The sequence below is a fragment of the Notamacropus eugenii genome, chromosome 2, assembly GCF_028372415.1.
Source record: "Notamacropus eugenii isolate mMacEug1 chromosome 2, mMacEug1.pri_v2, whole genome shotgun sequence".
In the NCBI taxonomy this organism is placed as follows: Eukaryota; Metazoa; Chordata; class Mammalia; order Diprotodontia; family Macropodidae; genus Notamacropus; species Notamacropus eugenii.
Window position 1 is genome coordinate 110,877,010 of NC_092873.1, and position 19,950 is coordinate 110,896,959.

Below are 19,950 nucleotides of genomic sequence, written 5' to 3' on the forward strand. Positions count from 1 at the left end.
CCTTCCATGGACTTTTGACTTTCATTTCAACTAGTCACATGAACTGTGTGTTTATCACTGTGTGGTTAATTCTTTTAAGTCTAGTTGAAGTAAGTATCCATTATATGCAAATAAAATGTTTTGCTAGAATTTTAAAAGGTTGCTGAGAACATTCATAAATATCCCTTCTTTAGCTGGCAGAACCTGATAGGCAAAGTCTGTCACCTCAAAGGTTGCTCTGACTTCCAGCTTGGTTGAAGAGGAAGGTAACAGAACACAGGTATTTCTGAGTTAGATGAGGACTCTGAACTCATGTAAACAGTGGCTGTTATTCAGTTATGTCCAACTTTTCATGTGGGGTTTCCTTCATCCAGGTTATTTTACAGATGAGGAACATGAGGCATACATGGTTAAGTGATTTGCTCAGGGTCATACAGCTAGTAAGCATCTGAGGCCAGAACTGAAATCAGAAGAGTCTTCCTGACTCCAGGACCATCACTTTGTGTCACCTAGCTGCCCCATGTAGGCAGGATGGTATGATAGTAATAGCATTAACGTAAATTATTAACATAAAAGCATTAACATAATGCTTTAAGGTTTGCAAAGCTCTACATATGGTCTCATTTGAACTTCACCACAATCTTGTGAAGTAGGTGCTAATATTATCCCCATTTTACAGTTAGGGAAACTGAGACACTGATTACTGATTTAGCCAAGGATCACACAGCTAGTAATTATCTAAGGTGGCATTTGAACTCAAGTCTTTCTGACTCCAAATCTAGAGCTCTATCCAGTGTAACAATTACATGCCTACAACAGAATAAGGGCTAGATCTGGAGTGGGAGAACCTGGTTTCAAATTCTAGTTCTTTTTCTTCTAATCTGTATGACCTTGAGAAGTCACTTAAGTGAGGCCTTTCTGGACCTGAGTTTTCTCATCTGTAAAAGATGGGGTTAGACTAGGTAACCACTAAGTGCTCTTCTAGCTCTCGCGGTATGATTGGGTTCTTTAGACTCCTTTAGCCTTTGGGCCCCCAGGCCTTCAAAGGTTCCCCCCAGTAGTGTCTCCCAGGGAGTAATTTGCTCATGACTATACTATAGTTAAATAAAAAAAATTACTAACTTTATACAAAATAGGCTAAGTGTGGCAAAGCAAAACAAAAACATGATCCAGGAAAAGCATGCTCAAAGGAGAATGTATTTATTATGAAAGAAATGAGGCACTAGCATTAACATGGCCAGGTCAACTCTTTCCTTGAGATCATTTTTACGTTCTTGTCCCACACAAAGTATAATTTTTTTCTTTGATTCACAGTGTACATTCAGGAGGCTTATAATATAAGCAAATACACTCAAAAGTAATTTGGCCTTGTCAGGTTATCGTAATCTTATCCTCCAGGTATAAGGAACACTCTATGCTGCAAGACTGAAAGACTGGTTTCAGTTTAACTATCAAAAATAAAGCAATACTTTTTTATTGATCACCCACTATGTGGAAAGTACAGGAAAAGAATTCTAAGGAATAAAAAGAAGTTGCAATCCATCAATCAACAATTCAACTGAGCTAGACTAATAACATTTATAAATAATCTCAGAGAAAAGAATAAACATTCATTAAGGGTCTACTGTGTTCGGGACATTGTGCTAAGCATTTTAGAGAGAGTATCTCATTTGATCTGTACAATACCCTTGTGAAATAGGTGCTGGTATGATCCCTATTTTACAGATGAGGAAACTGAGGCAGAGGTTAAGTGACTGTCCAGGGTTACATAGATAATATGAAGCAGCATTTGAATTCAGGTCTTTCTGAGTCCAGTTGAGCGCTCCATCCATTGTGGCATCCAGCTGCTATATGAAATATATTTTCAGGCAATTTATTAGTATATATACATTTTAAGCTATAGATATATTAATTATAATCAATGTAACAGTACAAGTGCTACATTAAGCCCTGAATAATATCACCCAAATCGGAATTCCCATCCTTTTTTGGGGGGAGAAGTGGGGACTGGTTCAGTTCGAGGATTTCAACTGAATAAGAAATTTCCAGTATGGAAATGCCCTTCATTGACACAGAATGAGTTGTAATCTAAGAAAGCACTGAAAAGATAAGGCACTGGGTCATGGCTACTACACAGTCAGTACGTGTTGGCGGCAAAGCTTAAACCCAGGTTTTATTGAATCTAAGGCAAAGCTTCCATATTGCACCATGCAGGCTCTGCTGCTTTTTCATTACTTGACAATTATTCAGAATGTAAATTGAGATAAGTTCCTCCATAACAAACATAATACTTGTGTGGGCTTTTTTCAATGTCGCAGAGAATTTAAATTAAAAAAAACCTAAATCAATACTGTATCATGTCGTACACGAAAAAAGGTACTTTTGAAAGCTTTTTTTAATATTTTCACAATACTTCCAGTTCTCTGCCAAACTGGGACTGTATTTACTTTTACATTTACTTTGTCCACTGCTGAGACATCAATTTAATGAATAACAATTTGATTAATAATTAATTAGACTAAATAACAACAAAAATTTCACGTAGTTATACAAAGTTAACTAATATACCCTGAAGTGTAGTATATTAGTTTAGTGAGTACAGCAATGCAGGCCTTAGGACATCTCAGCAATCTGTCTGCTTTAGGTATTGGTCCAGTTTTTAGATAAATAAGCTTTTATATTCTGCATTTATATTCCACCCGGCATGGTGTCGATGGCTTCTGAACGCCCACTAACTGGTTAAAATTCTGAAAACAGAAATTGAGTAGAATCATTTAAACAAGTCAGTATGGAAACAATGACTCAGTTAACCCTGATTTTGTTTTCTATTTTCTTAGAAGGTATATATTTAGATTCCACAGTTTTTGGCTTGTCTTTTTTTCCCCTTAAACTTCAGGATCAATATTAGGTTGATTTTGGCAGTGGTGGGGTGGGATGAGTCATGATTTAAATTGCAATCCCTCTTGGAGTGGACAATTTAATGTATGGCTGGGGTCAGTCCTTTGGTTTATGGGCCTCCTTAAGCTATCTGATCCTCATAAGGAAAACGTACGGTCTTCTCTTTCTGCTTCCCCACCCCTGTCTTTTTTTCTCTCATTCTTGCTCTTCTGCTGTGACTCAGAGATTGATAGACAGACAGGTCTACAGATAAATAATAGACAGTTTTCTCTCTCTTCTCTTGGGTAAGATTTATATGAGGACTTCAGGAAAATGCATTTTTTAAACCAACTCTTACTAGATATACTCCCTTCCTGGCCAAGAGTTTATCATTCCTAATTATTGAGCCTTGGTCCAGATCCCCAAATTCCTCTTCCTTAAGCAACTATATTCACTTTCATAAATTGTATTTCTCATCTTAAGCCTTTACCTTTAATTGAAAGCAGAGGGGAAAACACCCCCTATGCCCTATAGGTACTCAGTACTTTTGACAAAGACTTCACAATCCTTATAATTAGTATCAATGATCTTTGGTTCACTTCATACATTCCATTATCATGGTTCTGCCTTCTCTGACCTACCACCCATATGTTTTTCCAAGATACCCAGGTTTTATCATGTATTCTTGATCCCTTTCCATTCCTCAAATGCCATTCCTATACTATTATCATCCAATCAGGTATTGCCTTTGGTATAGGAGAACCTAAGTTTGCACAGGCATGTACTGTACCTCTTTATATGTGTGTGTGTTTGTTCTTTGTTGCCGAAGAAGACCAAGACATAAGAGAAATGATGACATGACTTGTACATGACTTTGTTTTGAGTAGGGGAAAGCTGTGCGGGTCACCAGCCTCACTTCTCCTCCAGAGCCATCTGAATCCAGTGACCAGATATTCGTTAGGATGACTGGAGATGACCCAGGATGAGGCAATTGGGGTTAAGTGACTTGCCCAAGGTCACACAGCTAGTGAGTGTCAAGTGTCTGAGGTGAGATTTGAACTCAGGTCCTCCTGACTCCTGCACTGGGGCTCTTATCCACTGCACCATCGAGCTGCCCCTACCTCTTTATAAGCTAGGTAACAAACAGACAATCTAATAAACTAAACTGTAGTAAGTGGAAACAATTAGAAGTTTTTCTAGTAACATATACATGTATATTTTAACTATGGCCTTCAGAGGACAATGATCCTATCCTGCCTTTTATGTTTGACTTCCTGATAATTCCTATGGTGGGAATTCTAGACCCTATCAGACAAGGAAGGAGACTTGTTTTGGCAATTGGTGCTTTCTTTCTTAGTGCCCCTTATGTGACATGTGTGGCTTGCCTTGGTAAAAGCTGGCCCTGTCCCTAATGTTTCCAGTAAAACTGTATGCAGCTGAAAACTCATCATTGGAAGTCAATGTTATTTTAAGGCTACTTGAGTTATTTTCTATTGCTAGACTAACTTCTAACACCACTCAACAAACATTTATTAAGTCCTAGCTATGTGTAAAGCATTGTAAAGGATTAAAGAAACACAAGGAAAAAGAACGAAACAGCTTCTGCCCTCAAGGAGTTTATATTTTACTGAAGAAAAACAACATTTACACACACAGCATTAGGACCAACTATATGATTTCACTGGCATAGTGATTCCTTGGGTGAGGAAACTTACTCTACCAATAGAGATCAGCAAGGACTCTATAATTAGTCTTAGAGAACTGCCTGGGACACTGAGAGCTTAAGTGATTTGCCTAGGATTACATACGTTAATAAGTGTTAGAAGCAGGACTAGAACCTGGATCTTTCTGGTTTCAAACCTGACTCTACATCTTCCTGTTTCTATACCCAGATAAAGAAAAGTAACATTGGGGGTGAGATGGAAGACCACTAACAACTGAGGAAGAGTAGAGAGAATGAGAAAAGGTCACCCAATCTTATTTGGGAAGTGGTATTAGAATTGAGCCTTGAAGGGAGGTAGGGATCCCTCACTCCATTTTTCTACTGTATGTCTTGTTCATACACATAGACTTATGGGGGAGCCAAAGCAGTTGCCTGTGTTCTCTGGACAGCCACTCAAGGTGGTCATGAATTCATGATAGTGAAACTTACTGCATACACAGGTGGGGAGTTAGGTAGCGAATGGTTTTGGAGATGGCATGAAAGGTAGGAGGCACAGAATGGGAGACAACGCCAAGATCTCTAGAGGCATTTAGAGATCAGGTCCACCAGAACTCACACACCCACACCCAAAGGGAAGATTATGGACTAGGTCACTTTAGATTATTGCCTATGACCTTTTAGGACACAGCATGGTGTTTAGCAGACTTACTCCCCCAGGGAGCCATGCCTCACAGGAATGGAAGACAGAATGACCTGGAGGCCGTGACCACAAATAGTTGTAGCTACTTCCTTGGAAGACTGACACTAAAATGGTCATTGTAATGCTGATGACCAGAAAAACCTTGAACCTGGTATGTTAATCAGCTCTAGTCTATTACTGAACAGGAATGATATTTAGGACCTCATTATTCAGAGAGTACCCTAGGAAGAAGTCTATGATCTCAGAATCCTTGATGGAAAAAGAGAAAAGCCCCCTTTCAAGGCTTGATCTTTGTGTCTGACTAGATGGCATAGCTTGATAACAGGAACCTACCAACTCCTTGTCTTTGGTCTTTCCTCCCTGTTTATGGCTGCAGCCCTGCCCTCAATCATGGTCATGACCTTGGCCCCCATTAGTGACTAAGCCAGCATGGCCTCCAGCTCAGTTGAACCATAAGAACAGCATACACATTAACTCTAATAATAGGATAAGCTATGTGGCATACTGGCTAGAAAACTGGCCTAGGAAGGAAGGAAGGAAGGAAGGAAGGAAGGAAGGAAGGAAGGAAGGAAGAAAGGAAGGAAGGAAGGAAGGAAGGAAGGAAGGAAGGAAGGAAGGAAGGAAGGAAGGAAGAAAATAAGCATTTATTAAACAACTATTACCAGTACCAGGCACTGTGCTACACACTTTACAATTATTATCTTATTTGATCCTCACAATCATGTAAGGAGTAAGTAGTAAAGTAGGCCTGACCTGCCCCACCGGGCACCCAGCTGGTCAGTTCCAGTTGGGCAACTCAGGCTGTTGTCTCCTCTCCTGTCCTCCCCTCTGCTGTCAGGCCTTACCTGAGGGTGTTCTGTCCAAAGGAAGGTACATTTTGATGGCCAAAACCTACCTAGTTAACTTGGGGTTTATTGGTTAGATTTCCTTCTCAAAGACCAAGTCTTAAATGCAATTCACTGATTGGACAACAGGTCCCTGACCTGCCAAAGCAACCCTTAATGGTTATTTTTTGGACTCCCCTGGTTCAGAGTGAATACAAATATCAACTGTTTCTCTACTGGCCAGCAACCCTGAGGGCCTTCCCCTTCCAGTTTGATTTTCTTTTCTGATTAAAGGGGCCATGTCTTGACTCATTTCTTAAAGAGGACTATTCACTGAATGGGGGTTGCCTCACTCTAATGAAAACTTGAAAAGACCTGAGCTCAAAAAGGCCAAAGTCTCACACTGCATCCTGGGCCACCTCCAGTCATCCTGATCTATATCTGGCCACTGGACCCAGATGGCTCTGGAGGAGAAAGTGAGGTTGATGACCTTGCACAACCCTTTCTCACTCAAATGAAAGTCAACTGCAAGTCATGTCATCATCTCCCTGATGTCACGGTCCTCTTCGAGAACAATGGACAAACCACCTAGTAACCACACAACCACAACCAAGGGAAGTAAGTGCTACTAACATCCTCATTTTATAATTAAGAAAACTCAAACTGAGGTTAAATGATTTGTCTAGGAGTATCTGATAGTAAAGTCTAGAAAGTATCTGAGGTCACACATGAACTCAGGTCTTCCTGACTCCTGGTCCAGCACTTTATCCACTGTACCACTGAGGTGCCTCCTAGAGCCAAAAAGACCTGGGTTCAAGTCTTATCTCCAAACCATATAGGCTTTGTGACCTTGGGCAAGTCTCTTAGCCTCTATGTGTTCTTGGTGACTCTTTAAGACTCTAAATTGGAGAGAAAGTAAAGATTAGCAATAGTGGAAGAAATTCCCTTATCCATAAATTCCCTTTCCTAATAATATCAGAAGCGCAATCCCTATTCCCTATGACAGTAGTTAACAATAATAATAATAGTTAACATCTATTGTATTTCAAAATTCATAAAACATTTGACAAACATCTCATTTGATTGTTTAAACACTGTAAGACAGGTGTTATTATCATCTCCATTCTACAAATGAGGAAATAGAGGATAAAGAGGAAATATCTTGCCTAGAGCCACACAGCGAGTGTCTGAGGCAAGATCTGAACTTAAGTTTTCCTGATTCTATCCACTCTGCTCCCTTGTTGCAAAAAGAAAGCAAAGGTGAACAACACCATTATAATGTGCCTACAGATTTGGAAGGAGACACAGAGAATGTGCATTATATTTTGTTTGTTATTTAATTAATCTTTATTATTTTAATTGCTCAAATCAATGCTAATAATGTTGGGGGTTTTTTCTTTCCATCTGATTAACAAGATCTGGGGGGCGGGGTTGGTTGGAGATTTATTGCACAGTTGGTTTGAATGTTGGTTATTATTCGTTATAAATGTTGAAAGGTAGTAATAAAATATTTTAAAATAAATAAAAATTAAATACAAAACTGGATTTTTTTTTACCTGTTCTGGAAAGGGATCCAGCAGTTTAAATTGATACTTATAAAATACTAAGGCAATGTAGATTTCAGTCTCCAGTAGCGCGAGCCACCTAAAAGGCAAAGACAGTTGTATAGTCAGGATAATGTGAGGCATATAATTCACAAACAGAGAATGTCTAGAAAATATATAAATATGTTTTACATATTGTCTTCCATCTTCCTCGGTATAAACTTACATCAGTGAGGGAAAAGCAGTAAACAATTTAATATTTCTATGCTCCACTGAATATATGAATGACCTACTCTGAGGCCAGAGAATTAGATTTTTTTTTTATTTGTCTCTTGAAACTATCTGGGAAATATAACAGGTTAATCAGGATATGAGAGAGGGCAGAGACTAGTGGGGAGAGGGCTGGCTTTATAATCAAGGAAGACCTGTCTGTGTTCAGGTCCTGGTTCTGATATAGTATTACTTATATGACAGTGAAGAAATCACTTAGCTAATCAGTGCCCACAGGCAAATGTCTAAATTTAGACATTGCTGGTCTGTGGAAGGAGTTTCCACACTGGGAATTCCATACACTAATGAAATCATGAATCTAGTCTCTTCCCATTGCACATGCACACACACAATAATCAAAGCTTGAGAAATCTAAGTATTACTATGATCCAGATGGATACTATATCAATTTTCCATAATCTTCATGTTGCAGATGTAATCCTGTATGATAATAAACACTGAAGACAATGTATTCTGTAGGTCATAAAATCTGCTGCTAGAAAAGATGTTTGGAGAAATGAGAAGGGAAGGTCCATGGTAGAATTGGATCTCAGATCCTTTCACTCCCAAATCAGTGTTCTTTCTACTATACTGCTGTTTTCCAAATCCTAAAAAATAAGACCTTTGTAGTCTAGCTAATGATGAGATCTAAATTAAACAGCTCCAGGACAAAGCATTCTTACTTATTCCTCTCAAGTTATCAGAATTCTCCTGACTACAGTGTGTCGAAATTACTCTAACAATTTGCAATAAAGCATGCTATGTCAAATTTCACAGGAAGCTGATAAAGGTCCTTGGAGACTTTCATATATTTCCCTTCTTGTGAGATAATCCTCCATTTTCCTTGGAGTTGGCACCTAGTAGAGCTGTATCTAGAGAAGGAGCTGTGATTTTCAACTGGGAAAATCACAGAATCTGGTAAGTTTAGACAGTTCCACCCTCTCATTTTATAGGAAACTGAGGTCTTCAAGTCACTAGACTAAGACAAATATATCTTCAGGACATTGCTATCGTTCAGCTATTTCAGTCGAGTCTGATTCTCCATGATCCCATTTGTGGTTTACTTGGCAAATATACTGGAATGGTTTGCCATCTCCTCACATAAGGAAACTGAGGCAAAAGGGGTTAAATGACTTGCGTAGGGTCACACAGCCAATAAATGTCAGAAGACAGCCATGACTATCATTCTCAGTCACCTAACTGACCAATTTTGTGTATTCATTTATATATATGTTTGTTTTAGCATTAAGCCATCTCCAAACATCAAGCAGTTCTTAGATCTCCTGGTGATACACAGCCAATGTCAACTTAGAAATCATCCAGCAAACCTCTTTCAGCTGCAACTGGCAATGTGAAAGAAGCACTGGATTTGGAAACAGGAGTTGGGAGGAAGACTTCAGTTCTAAAAACATGCTACCCTCTGTGACTCTCTGGGCTTTGATTTCCTTAATGCAAAATGAGAATGTTGATTGACTTGATCTCTAAGTGCTCTTCTGAATCAGAAATTCTATGATTCTGTGATAATTATGCAAAGCTGGAATGATATATTCAGGGTTCAAAAAGATCTCAACAAGCTAGAGCATCAGAGTGAAATCTAATAATATGAAATCTGAAATGATTAATGCAAAGCTTTACCCGCATGTTACCAAAAACCCCTCCACCAAAACCCCAAACCCAAAAATTTCACAGATATAAGATGATGGAGGCATTGTTAGATAGTGGTCTGTCTGCAGGAGATCTAGGGGTGTTAGTAGACTGCACATTCAATGAGTCAGCAGGATAATGTGGTAGCCAAAAACATGAATGCAATTTTGGGTTACATTGAGAGACACAATTTCCAGAAACAAGGAAGTGATTGTCCTACTCAGACCACAACTGGAGTACCTTGTTCAATTCAGAATATCATAGTTTAAGAAAGACAAGCTGGAGAGCATCTGGAGGAAAATCTGGTAACCATGGAGAAGCAAAAGGAGAACAATATAACTGTCCTCACATATCTGAAAGGATGTCATACAAAAGATCAATTAGCTCTAGAGGACAGAAGCACTGGGCGAAAGCTGCAAAGATGTAAAGACCTGATGTCAGAAAAAAAAACAACCCAACTTTCTAACAGTCAGAGTGATCTCAAAGTGGAACAGGCTGCCTTGAGAGATGGCTCCACCCTCATGGACAGTCTTCTGGCAGAGGCTAGACAACCCCTTGCTCGGTATGCTGTAGTGGGGATTCCTTGGTGCTGAACTAGAGGGCTTCTGAAATTCCTTGCAAATCTCCATAATAGAAGGTAGGCACTAAAAATAAAAACAAAAACCTTCAGAGCTCTTCTGATATGATCTTAGAAAGTCACTTATATTCCTTGGGTTTCAGTTTTCCCATCTGTAAAGTGAAGAGATTAGAAGGGATGATCTCCAAGGTTGCTAACTCTAAAATACTATGATTCTAGTCGAATCAACTTATTTTATGGATATGGATCTAGAGGCCTGGAGAAACAAAGCGACTTGTAAGAGAAATGATTAGTTTTCTCGGATTAATAACCAATTGTTGAATCAGAATCAAGGTTTTTCCTCTTTTCTACTACTTCATCAAGAAATCAAACAGTGTGGAACATCTTAGGCAAAGACTTACACAGACCAAGATTTAAGAAATTCAAAGTATGGGCTAATGGGAGAATTCCTACTCATTATGCTTACTCAAACAGGTCTGGGAAAGTGTTGATTTTCCCTTTCGTCAAAGAGGTGACAATTGAAATAGATAAGTCTCTATGATTAAGATTTGGGTGATGTCATGTATCGCAAGACCTCATTACCCAGCCTCTCACTGTAATATTCATTTTCTCACTAACTGTTAACCAATCAGCGTTGACTGTCACCTTCAGGGACACCTACTTTTTGAAGAGCATACGAACTGTGAGTCCACCACAGTGAGGGGTCTTTGGCATTCAAAGGGACCTGATCTCTTTTTATTAATAAACATGTTCACCTTATTAATATAATGGTGAAATTAGCCAGAAAATGCCTCTCTAATTTTTTAAACACCATGCACTTGACCAAGGTCACACAGAGAAAATGAGAGCTCTAAAAGAAACCCAAGAGTCAAAGTTCATTTTGCTACATCATACCAACACTTACATTATTCCTGAATATAGGGTTCTATTTGAATCTATGAAAAAGATATTTTGTTGAGCAATTAATAACGTAACCAAGATTGAAAGGGGAGAAGTATAAGCTATTTATAGGCATATTAACATTTTAAAGAATTTTAGAAGCACTTATTTATATAACAAACTAATATGTAATTTAAATACATTTCTATTCATTCATTAAAATAGGTCCCCTAAGGACCTCTAACAGATGATAATATTCTATTTTCCTACAGTGAAGGAAAGGGTTAGAGAGAGAAGGAGGAAAAGAAGAGAAAGAAGATAAGATGGGAAGGGAGGAGGTGAAGAAGGAAGACAGGCAAAAAAGAAGGAAGGAAGAAAAGGAGAGATTCATTATTCAGAAGCACAATGAAGTATAATTATTTTTGGATGTTTTTTCCCAATTATTTCTAATATCAGAAAAGTTAAAAATAAAAATGTTATTATCCATAGCAGATTTCTTAATCATACTTATTATAAAAATATTACATGATTACAAAGTTGATGAAAATATAAACGTGTTAATGTTTTGTAAATAACATTTAATTGTTTGTTTTTCCTATGAAGGTACCTAATCAATACTTGCTGAATTCAACATCAAATATTTAGTAACTGCTATACATAAGGCATTCATTGAACTAGGTACAGGGGAAAAAGAAATACCTTCAAGAATCTTACAAAACATATTCCTAGATTAATTACAAACTTAAAACTGATGGTCCAGCCTATTTTCCAAATTAGGAAACTGAGTCCCAGAGAGATAAAGTCACCTTTTCATAGTCAACACAGAGCTGGGGCAAGAACCCAAGTCATTATATATACTGGAATTTGAGTTTGTTAAATCTATGAGCTTCTCCAAATGTGATACTTCTCCAGTACTCCGATAAACAAAATCTCACCTCTTCTAATTTTGATTCAATACTTCCAAATACCTCTCCTCACATTATCCCTATTTCTGGCAGAATCTTACCCCATCAATCTCCCCTTTCATTGTTTCCCCTAGAAATTTATTGTTAACAGCCTTAGATCTCTTCATATTCTCAATCTTCCATCTTCTAGTGCTCAATTTGGTTTACTCCTGAACACATCTTATCCTTAATCATTCTCTCCAACACTGACTCCTCCTTCTCTCAAGTCCTTTGACCTACAGAACCAGAAGATTTCTAGAAACTTTTTGCTAATCTCACCTGCAATGATGTCTCTTCCCCTGAAGTTCTTTTCATCTGATTACGTCAACTAATCCATATCCTTGTCGCTATCACCTTCTAACCTCTCCCCTTCCTTAATGAGTTCATTCTACCTAGAGCCCTGCCTTCATCTTCACATATTTATGTTGATTACCCTGTAATCAATAAATTTATTAAGAACATTTATTAAGTGTCACACATGGGCTAAACTGTTCTAAGTTCTGGGTATACAAAGAGAAATGCAAAAAATTCAATGATATTCTCAGTCCACATTCCCCTTGATCTTTTTGGAATTTTCAACACTCCCCTTCTCTTGGTTACTGACTTGGCTTCAGTTAACATAACTCTCTTGATTTCCACTCTGGTGAATATTCCTTCACTGGTTCATCATCTTTCTCTAAGTCAGTAATTCTTACAGAAACGTGACCTAGCAAATTCATCTGTAGGGACTGGTACCCCCTCTCTTCAACTTCCTCAGAAGCCACAGTTACTAAAAACTGGAAAAGAAAGTTCTCACCCTAAAGGCCTTGTCACTGTCAAATAGTTCAATACCAGAAATCAAGGTGGTTCTATTATTGAGAATAACATTAGATAAGATAGAGTATCATCTTCTTTGCTACTGTATTCTCTTTATCATACTCACAGAAGAAAGTTGCTAAATATGTAATTTTCCCTTCTTAGTATGTGAGTTACATGAAAGTTAGTTCAGTCCTAATTTTCTATTTGTAAGCCCAGAGCTCAGCATGATGCTTTGCACACAGTAAATATAATTTTTTTTCATGTCATTTCATTTCATTCACATTCATTATTTCTTTTATTCATTCATTTTGTCTACCGGGTAACAGTAGAAATCACAGAAGTCTATCATTCCCATGGATTCATTTATTCTCTACAAAGATGACTTTCAATCTGCACATCTGACCCAAATTTCATCACAGAACTTTAGTCCCACATCTCTATCTTCTGAGAACCTCCAATTGGATTTCTTGTCAGTACCTCAATGAACTGAACATTTTCTCTTCTCATCCTGTCTTCCCTTCTCATCCTTCCCCTTCTCCTAATTTTGCTTTTTCTGTTGATGTTAGTATCCTAGTCATCCTAGCATGAAATCTTGAAGTCATCTTTGGGTCCTCTCTCTTCTTCAACCCTGTACATCCAACTGGATGTCAAGTCCTGCTTGTTGATTCTACCCTCTCAATATCTCTCACATCCATCCCTTTCAAGGATTCAGTTAGGTGGGGGGGGGAGGGGTGCAGAGCTAAAGATCATCAAGAGGTGGACCAAAGAAAGTTAAGGAGACAAAGCATTCAAGGTTGAAGGGCAGTGCTTTGATGAACTGCTTAACTTTGGGGTCAAGAATATGAAGGGAAGGGAATGAAGCCAGAACAAAGGTGAGAGACTACAAAAAGTCACTGAAACTGCCACCAGCCTGGTTCAGGCCCTCCTTACCTCTCACCTAGACTACTACAATATATCCTAACTGATCTCATTATATAACATTTCTCCCTCTCCCCGATCCATCCTCCAAAAAAGTAAATCCCATTAAGATAGAGATCAGACCCTATCACTCTTTTTAAAAAGACATTCAGTTACTCTTTATGCCCATTTGGGTAAAATACAAATTCATTAGTTTGGCATTTAAGTGCCATCACAATATGACTTTAATCCCTCCATTCATACTTATTTCACATCACTCCCCTTTGTATCTTCTAGGTTATAAATTAGGCCACTAGCTGTTCCTTAAACTTCATATTCCACGTCTTGCCTCCATGCATTTAGGCAGGTCTTTCCCCATGCTCGGATTACTCTCACATACTGCTTCTGCCTTTCAGAATTATTCTCCTACAAAGTTAAGCTTAGCTAGCATCTCCACCATGAAGTCTTCCCTCATCTCCCTTCTGGAGAAAATGTTCTCTCCCTCCTTACCTTTTCTAAGTAGGTAGTGTGGCTTTCTCTTTAGCCCCAACACATGCTAATATGTATTTATCTGTGTACATGCAAAAAAATGCAAAAACCCTGAGTGCAGGAATTTTGTCATTTTTCCTCTTTGCATTATTAGCAGCTAGCAAAGTGTCTTGCACATAGTAGGCACCTAATAAGTGTTTTCTGAATGACTGAACAGTACACCACATTTTTTGAAAAGCCAAGACAGTGTGTGTTAAATTTGAAATTAATGGTAGAGACAATAAATTATGAAGTTTAGAGAAGGGAGAGGTTACTGAAGACTATGGCAGTCAGATAAGGTTTCACCTAGACCATGGGACTTGGACTCTCCCTTGAAGAAAAAGTAGCTCTGAGATAACTAATAAGTATTTATTAAGCCTGTATATTCTAAGCACTACACTGAACACTGAAGATACAAATATAAAAATGAAACAGTTCCCTCCCTCAAAGAGTTTACAGTACATGTTAAATGTGAATGAAAACAGGATATGTTTTTGTCCAGACTTGTCACTTCATAGGTATAGGGGATCTTCTTTCAAAAAATCCCCCTGTAAAGGTAATCACACTGGGATACCCAGGATGGCTGCTAGCACAGGTCCTTGGATCTGCTTTACCAGGAAAGATAGCTTTTTAAGGGGTGAACAATCCTTTTTAATTACACCCAGAAAATACAAACACAGAAAATTTAAGCAGAGAAATAAAGACCGACAGGGCTTCTAACTGTCTGACCATAAGCAACACGTACATCATAGATCAACAGGCAGCTCCAGCAGTCTGACCATTACAAACAGTTACCAGAGAGAAGCACCAACATCTGAGTTTTCAAAGCCAACAGGCTCCTTAATGTCTACCCAGAGTCTCATCTGGCACATGAGCCTTCTTCCGAAGAGTGAGCCAAAGCAAAACCTCACCTCTGAGTATATATAACAACGACTCAGCTCCTGATTGGCTCTGAGTCAGCAGGCACGAAACCTACATGACTCATCACAGCTGTGAACTACCAGGGTTCAAAGGAGATTGAGCCTCACAATTGAGCCTGAGCCTGGGAAACTGAACTCCAAAAAGAAAACAACAAAAAATCCCATTTTGCTTGCCCTCTAACACCCCTCTAACAAATGAAGACCAGCAACTAGTCTGAATACAGGATGTATACAAAATAAAAATAAGCACTTTAGGAGACAGTAACAACTGGGCTTCTTGAAAGAGGTAGTGCTTGAGCTGATCCTGGGAAGAATGAGGGCTTGCAAGAGGGGATGGTAATGAAGGAGAACATCCTGGTTATGGACTGGTTTAAAGGAAGAGACCATGAGTACTGTATTGAATCTATTGAGTTTTAGATGTCCATATGATGGTAGAGTGGAGACATCCAGCTGTCAGTTGGATATATGGAACTTGAACGTAGGAGAGAAGAGAGATGATGGGTGAATATACACACACACACACACACACACACACACACACACATATGTATGTATGTATGTATTTCAGAGTCTTTTATAGAGAGATGTAGCTAGGTAGCACAGTGGATAACGCACTGGACCTGGAGTCAGGAAGACTCAACTTCTAGAGTTCAAATCTGGAATCATATACTTAGCAGCTGTATGACTCTGGGCAAGTGACTTAACTCTGTTGGCCTCAGTTTCCTCATCTGTAAAATGAGCTGGAGTAGGAAATGGCAAACCACTCCATATTTCTGCCAAGAGATGGGGTCATGGAGAGGTGTATACAACTGAAAAATGACTGAACACATATACTATAGAGAGATGATGGCTAAAGTAGGAGGGAAAGAAGTAGCTAGAAGTTTGAATGTGCAAGTGAGGAGTTATATAGGGCAATCATTAGAGGGTCAAATGAAGTTTTTTTGTGATTTTTAAGGATGGAGAGATCTAGACATTCTTGAAAGCAGCAGAGAAGGTGCCAATGAAAATGTAAGGTTGAAAATTAGAGAGAAAAAGGAGGATGATCAAATAGAAAAGCTTCCAGAGAGGATGGGAGGGGTAGGATCAAAGCCACAATAGAGCCACTGGTATTGGTAAGGAGAAGGACTATCTCATCTTCGGAGTCTGGAGCAAAGGAAGAAAGTCTGAGGGATAAAGCTGAGATGATGTGAAGCATGGAACTGGGGAGGAGAGGGAACTCACAATGGATGGCCTTGATTTTTTCCATGAGCAAAGAAGAGGATATTAAGTTGGATAGTATGGCTTAAGGGTGTTCACATGGGATGTGAGTGAAACATAAACCTAGAAAGGTCATTCTAGTTTTTGATAAGTTATTTTGAGATTGAATCCCAACTCTTCCTTTAGAAAAGAAAATAAAGAAAAAAAATGTTTCTCTCAAATACTCCCCCCATCATCATCCACCTCTTACCCGTGTGATCCCATGATCCTTTTTTTCTGCTTTGAAACTACTGCTGGCAAACATGACATCCTTTGGAAAGCTTCCAGAGCTGCCTAGAGCAGAGGCCCTGAGGCAAATTCCTAGTTGCCAACAGCTGCAGCTTATGAAAATAGAATCATCTCTTCCTGGAGTTCAGAGGAGGCAGTGTGCATACATATTTATCACAAACATTATATACTGGGACATAACTATTATAGTTAAAGGGGAAGTGACACCTTCCCTCCTTCCACAAATCATTTAAGAAAATAAATCAGTTTCATGGCTGCAAGCAGAATGGGCTTGGTAGTAAGAGTAGAATTACAACTCATATTTACATTGTGTGATATTTTTCACAACAACCCAGTGAAGGAGGTAATATAGCACAGGAGAGAGACTCAGAGAGTGGCTCGCACAAGGTCAAACAGCTATTCAATGTCAGAGCCAGGATTCAGCTTTGGACTCAGCATAGTTTGATTTACTTCACGCTGCCCAACCAGAAGGGTCTTGAAACACTGACTTTTCCCACCTCTGGATTCTTCCCAATTCCAGATTGTCTCCATTTTTCATAAAATGCCACGTGCTAGCTAAAAGTTTTCACCTAGAAAAAATATGGTTTTGGGAAGTGGGACTTTATATTCTGGTTAAGAGGTCAAAGGAAGAGATAGCCCATTAAAAGTTATACATCTACATGTAATATAGTATTCTGACTATTATGCTTAACTACAATCCTGACGAGGAGGAAAGAAATAGAAAGAGAACATGAATGAAATAGATTGCCTTATTAGATATTTACATCATGATATTCAAGCATTCAAATAATGAATGTTATTTGCTAGGAATGTTATAAAATTGATTTTTGCTTTTCAGTGGGGAGCTAGACTAAAGAAAATTCAGTAATGAATCATCTAACATTTAACAACAAATAATTATTTACTTATCTAAGTCAATTGTCATTGACTGGTATATACTAGAACAACAGAGTAGTAATGATGACAGGTAGGTTGTCGTGGGGAATCTAAGAAGATAAAATTTAACAAGGAGACAGGAATTAACTTCAGAAAAATAGGGTGGAGGTGATAGGGTAGTTTATGTGAAAAAGATGTGGCGATTTTATTTTATTTTTTATTTTTCAATATTCACTTTTATAAGATTTTAAGTTCCATTTTCTCTCTCCCTCCCTCTCTGATCCACTCCCTCTCCTTCCCCTTTCCCAAGACAGCAAGAAATCTGAAAAAGGCTACACATATTTCCAATGTGACAATTTTAATTAATCCTAAGTTCAATATAATATCAGCAACATGATATAGCGGGCAAAAATCAAAATTGTTCTTAGGAGGTATTAAGAGACGGGCAAGAAGGTGGTGCAGTGGATAGAGTGCAAGGCCTGGAATCAGGAAGACGCATATTCCTGAGTTCAAATCTGGCCTCAGACACTTACTAGCTACATGATCCTGGGAAAGTCATTTAACTCTGTTTGTCTCAGTTTCCTCATATGTAAAATGAGCTGAAAAAAAAGATATATTATCTTTGCCAAGAAAACCCCAAATGGGATCACAAAATGTCAGACAGTGTTAAGAGAACTGTGTGTGTGTGTGTGTGTTCATCCTTCGTTGCCAAAGAAGACCATGCCATCAGAGAAATGATGACATGACTTGCACTTGACTTTGTTTTGAGTGAGGGAGGGCTGTGCAGGTCACCAGCGTCACTTCTCCTCCGGAGCCATCAGAATCCAGTAACCAGATATTCATCAGGATAACTGGAGATGATCCAGGATGAGGCAATTGGGGTTAAGGGACTTGTCCAAGATCACACAGCTAGTGAGTGTCAAGTGTCTGAGGTGAGATTTGAATTCAGGCCCTCCTGACTCCTGCACTGGTGCTCTATCCACTGCACCACCTAGCTGCCCCTAAGAGAACTATGGTGTCTAGAATGAGGGAGATGATGCCCTCTACTCCGGACAGATAATATTTGGAGTACTGTGTTTCAGATATGGGCCCCACATTTTAGAAAGGACACTGAAAAGCTAGAACACATCCAGAAGAGGGTGATCAAGATGATGAGGCAATGTACTATATGAGGACTGGCTGAAGGAAACAGAGATATTTAACCTATGGGACAGAAGTCATACGTGGGATGTGACAGCTTTGTCAAGTATGTGAAAGGCTGGCAGTGAAGAAGAAATACATTTCTTCTGATTGGGTCCACAGAGCAATGGGCTCTTGTCGAAGAGAAGCTAATTTAAGTACATGTAAAGAAACACTTCCAACTAACTGGGCTATCCCTCAAAGGAATGGCCTAACTCTTGAGGAAGTGGGTTTCCCCTTACTAGAAGTCTACAAGCTGAGGCTGGAGGATGACTTGTCTGGGATAATTTAAAGGAGACACCTGTTCAGGTATAAGATGGATTAGAGGGTCTTTGGCATACAGGGTTGGATTGAATCAGTGACATTTAGGGAATTCAATTCAACAAATACTGCATTCCTACTATGTACAAGGCACTATGCTAGATGCTGCAATGGACATAAAGACAAATTAAGTTCCCATCCTTAAAGAGCTTTTACTTTAACATAAGGTATATACACAAATAGTTATAATAGAAATGCTACTTCTTTTACTTTTTTTTGCATACGCAAGGCAACCTGGATTCTAGTTGTGGCTCTGTCACTGAGTAGATATGTCCGCTAAGGAAGGTGACAATCTCTTATGGTCTTGGTTTGAGTGTCTATAGAGCAAAGAGGCTAGAATAGACTATTTCCAGAATCTCTAAAATTCTAAGATTCTAAAGAAAGCACAAAGTGTCACGGCAGGATAAAGGTAGAGAAGCAATTTCCAGATTTTTGGATGGGGAAGGGGATGGTTCATAGCTTCATGGAGTGGGTGACATTTAAGCTGGACCCTGAATGATGGTGAGATTGCAACAGGTAGAAACAGGAGAAACAGCAATAAGTAAAAGTTTGACGATAAAAATGCTCAGGATATGCTGAGACAGCATGGGGTGGTGGAGAGAAGACTGGATGGGAAGTCAAGATCCTTGGGTTCTAATTCTGCTACTGCCACTAATTATCTAGGTGGCCTTCGACAAATCAGTTAAACTCCATGGGCCTCAGTCTACTCATCTAGAAGTGAAATGTTGGCAATCTTGACAGTATGAGACAATTTCAGAATGGAATTCAATACAAAAGAGTGAAAAGTTTCATGTGCAGCCTAGCTTTGGAAAAAGTAAATTCCAAAGGTTCAGAGAAAGGATGGACAGGTTCTAAGAGTTTAACATCTTAAAAGATATGAGAAGCTCTTAAGAATGAAACTGTGAAGACACAAATATATATTGATCTCATAAAAAGATAAAGGTTGGACTATACAGAGAGACTGACACGGCTTATCAGGGATCGCAATGACTCAAATTGATTTTTTTTAAAAAAATATGACTATGGAAATAAGACCAAGTAATTA

At 38.8% G+C, this 19,950-nt stretch overlaps 1 protein-coding gene across 9 annotated transcripts in view; it reads right to left on the bottom strand.

Moving 5' to 3' along the window:
* The window catches only part of CYP39A1 (cytochrome P450 family 39 subfamily A member 1), a 135,307-nt gene that overhangs the window by 17,199 nt on the left and 98,158 nt on the right, over positions 1-19,950 (bottom strand). For 4 of the 9 annotated variants that reach the window (XM_072642356.1, XM_072642351.1, XM_072642348.1 and 1 more), the window contains 2 exons: positions 7,600-7,687; positions 1,164-1,826 (listed from right to left, as the gene is read on the bottom strand). In XM_072642356.1, the coding sequence (XP_072498457.1) occupies positions 1,632-1,826; positions 7,600-7,687 (283 nt within the window). In that variant the 3' untranslated portion in view covers positions 1,164-1,631. The other 5 variants (XM_072642357.1, XM_072642354.1, XM_072642352.1 and 2 more) reach the window with 3 other exon arrangements.